At 40.5% G+C, this 2,540-nt stretch overlaps 1 protein-coding gene across 3 annotated transcripts in view; it reads left to right on the top strand.

The window, feature by feature from the left end:
* tmc3 (transmembrane channel like 3) overlaps positions 1-2,209 on the top strand; it is a 42,964-nt gene extending 40,755 nt beyond the window's left edge. For 2 of the 3 annotated variants that reach the window (XM_014411345.3, XM_076887115.1), the window contains one exon: positions 985-2,209. In XM_014411345.3, the coding sequence (XP_014266831.3) occupies positions 985-1,987 (1,003 nt within the window). In that variant the 3' untranslated portion in view covers positions 1,988-2,209. The remainder of the gene's footprint in view (positions 1-984) is intronic. The other variant, XM_076887109.1, reaches the window with a different exon arrangement.
* Positions 2,210-2,540: the final 331 nt, after the last annotated feature.

Below are 2,540 nucleotides of genomic sequence, written 5' to 3' on the forward strand. Positions count from 1 at the left end.
TATTAATAATATGTATATATCAGGCCCCAAAGTATTTGGACATTGACACAATTCTTTTATAGTTTTGCCTCTGTACACCATAGTAGTGAATTTCAAATTATTTCAAAGCTTTTAACTGTATTTTAAATATGAGGGCCAAAGACAGGAGACTATCACTGGGCCGATAAAACAAAATACAAATATTAGAAAGAACTCCAAAAGTTTAGGGGTGGTCAAATCAACACTTTGGTACAATCAAATAAGAATGAAGGCACTCACAACACCAAGAAACTTGAAAGGCCACAGGAAGACAATGAAAGTGAACAATGACAAAATGATTTCCATGGTTTAGAAAAACAAAAGCATAACGTCTAGCTAAGTCAAGAACACTCTCAAGGCAAGAGACACCAAAATTAAAGAGGGTTTACAACAAGGTGCAAGCCACTGGTTACACCAGAACAAGAGGGCCAGGACTTCTCCAGAAAACATCTAACAGAGTGAACATATTTCTGAAAAAAAAAAAGTTTGACAGATGAACAAGATTAACTAGTACCAAAATGACGAGAAGAGAAATGTGTGGCAGAGAAAAGGAACAGCTCGTGATCCACAACATGCTAAATTATCTGTCAAACATGGTAGAGACAAAGTTTGTATTGTGGCAAAGGGAACCGAGTTATACTACGCAGATTCGACGAAATGCTGCCAAACTGATCGTCCATGGGTTCCAGGCTTTAGTCAATCATTGACTACAAACGGCTGCCAATCAAGTGCCTCTTGATTTTGATATAACAAGGATTAAACGTTCAGCCCCAATTTGCAGCTAAATAATCCTTAATCAGCATTTTATCAGGGGGCAGAGATATGTAAAGACAGTATCATTTTCCCCTGTTCGACAACACTAGTGTTCTGTGGAGAGCACTGACATTTGTAATCCATGGAAAACAACGAAATGTAATCTGCTGTAACACAAAAGCTGATTGTTATTGTTGTCCTTTTTCATTATAGGCCTCCACCTTTTCTTGGTGGTCCTAGTGGTACCTGCAGATCCAAGTCCTACCATCACATGGTATACAATTCTCCACCTCACTGTTCTGAGAGCATTCACTCTGACCCCTTGTGCAGGAAGACTGTACATTCTGTTCATCCAGTTGAAGCTGCTGGGATCATTACTGCACAGAGTTATAGAGGACGCCGTGGTCACACCACCCGCTATGTGATTGTCAATGAGCATGAACCCAGGAAAAAGTTGCTGCGCTCAGCCACACGGATCCCACGCCATTATTTCATGGAGGAACCCACAGAGATCATGGAACTGTACCCACGTAATGTCAGACGCTACACACCACGCAATGCTCACAGTAAACCACGTCCTTACCAGTCCCATGCATCACAGCAACATCCAAGTGAAGAGGATGAGGAGGAAGACCAAGGGAAAGGCAGGAGAAAGATGTCACTAGGGAAAACTCATCGGGCCCGCTCACCGTCTAACCTCCAACAGCCAGCACATTTCTACATTGGTGACCGTCTAGAAACCTACATAACTATATCTAAAGAAAACCACACAGCTCAAGGAAGATATGGGGCTCAAGACGTAGATGAAGAGGAGAATGGAGTAGGAGAAATAGCCTGTGGAGATGAAGAGTCACACTCTGAGTCACAGGCTAATGTGAGAGTAGTTGACCCTCTTCTTCTGCAAACCAGATGTCACATTCATTCCCCGAGAAGACAGTATCTGTCTCAAACTCGGGCCAGACATGTTGAGCCTCATGTGAAGTCCAAGACAAAGCAAAAGCTGGAGAATGTGCAGACTGAGTCAGACTCAGCTTCCCTGGCCTCTAGCAGTGACCAGCAGAATAGCAGCAATGACCAGTATATTCAGGTTATCCACAACAAGGAGCGCTATTTGAAGTCTGGAGCCAGGCAAGGACAAATGGCCAAAAAGAAATCCAAAACCAGCTTTGATCTAAAAATCACTGAATCAAATGATCTGGTCTGCTCCAATGTTTGAAATGTTGGTTTCTGTTAAATAATATATGTAGCATTAGGCATTAACTGACACTGCACTGAAAGCACACAAAAATGTCATTTCCTTTCTGTGTTTGTGTGATTCCATATCCTTTTGATGCTGTTAAATAATTGCACTAGCTATTGTGGAAGTGCAAAGAACAATAGAAGAATGTGTCTACTTGTGTAACATTAGCAATAAAAACATAAACAACTTAAATAATTACATTTGGTTGCCTTTTATTATAGATGGATAGATAAAATTGTATCCCGGAAGAGGGTGTTCACGGGTGCGTGTGAAGCTGGAGAAATTTCTATGAGGACTGAGGGACTTCAAAATATGATAGATGTGAGCTTGCTCTCCCTAAATCAAAAGTATATCACTTTATTAAAAGCCACTGGGCTTTTTATCATGGGAATACTGGAATCACGTTTTCTAAAAGTTCACTGAAATCTATTTGTTAACGTTTAATAATGAATGAATGAAAAGTAATTAAATAAGGTTTAAAGGTGTTTTGTTTTGAAAGCTACCGGAAGTTTATTGTTTTTGATGACGC

This window comes from Maylandia zebra, linkage group LG1, assembly GCF_041146795.1.
Source record: "Maylandia zebra isolate NMK-2024a linkage group LG1, Mzebra_GT3a, whole genome shotgun sequence".
NCBI lineage: Eukaryota > Metazoa > Chordata > Actinopteri > Cichliformes > Cichlidae > Maylandia > Maylandia zebra.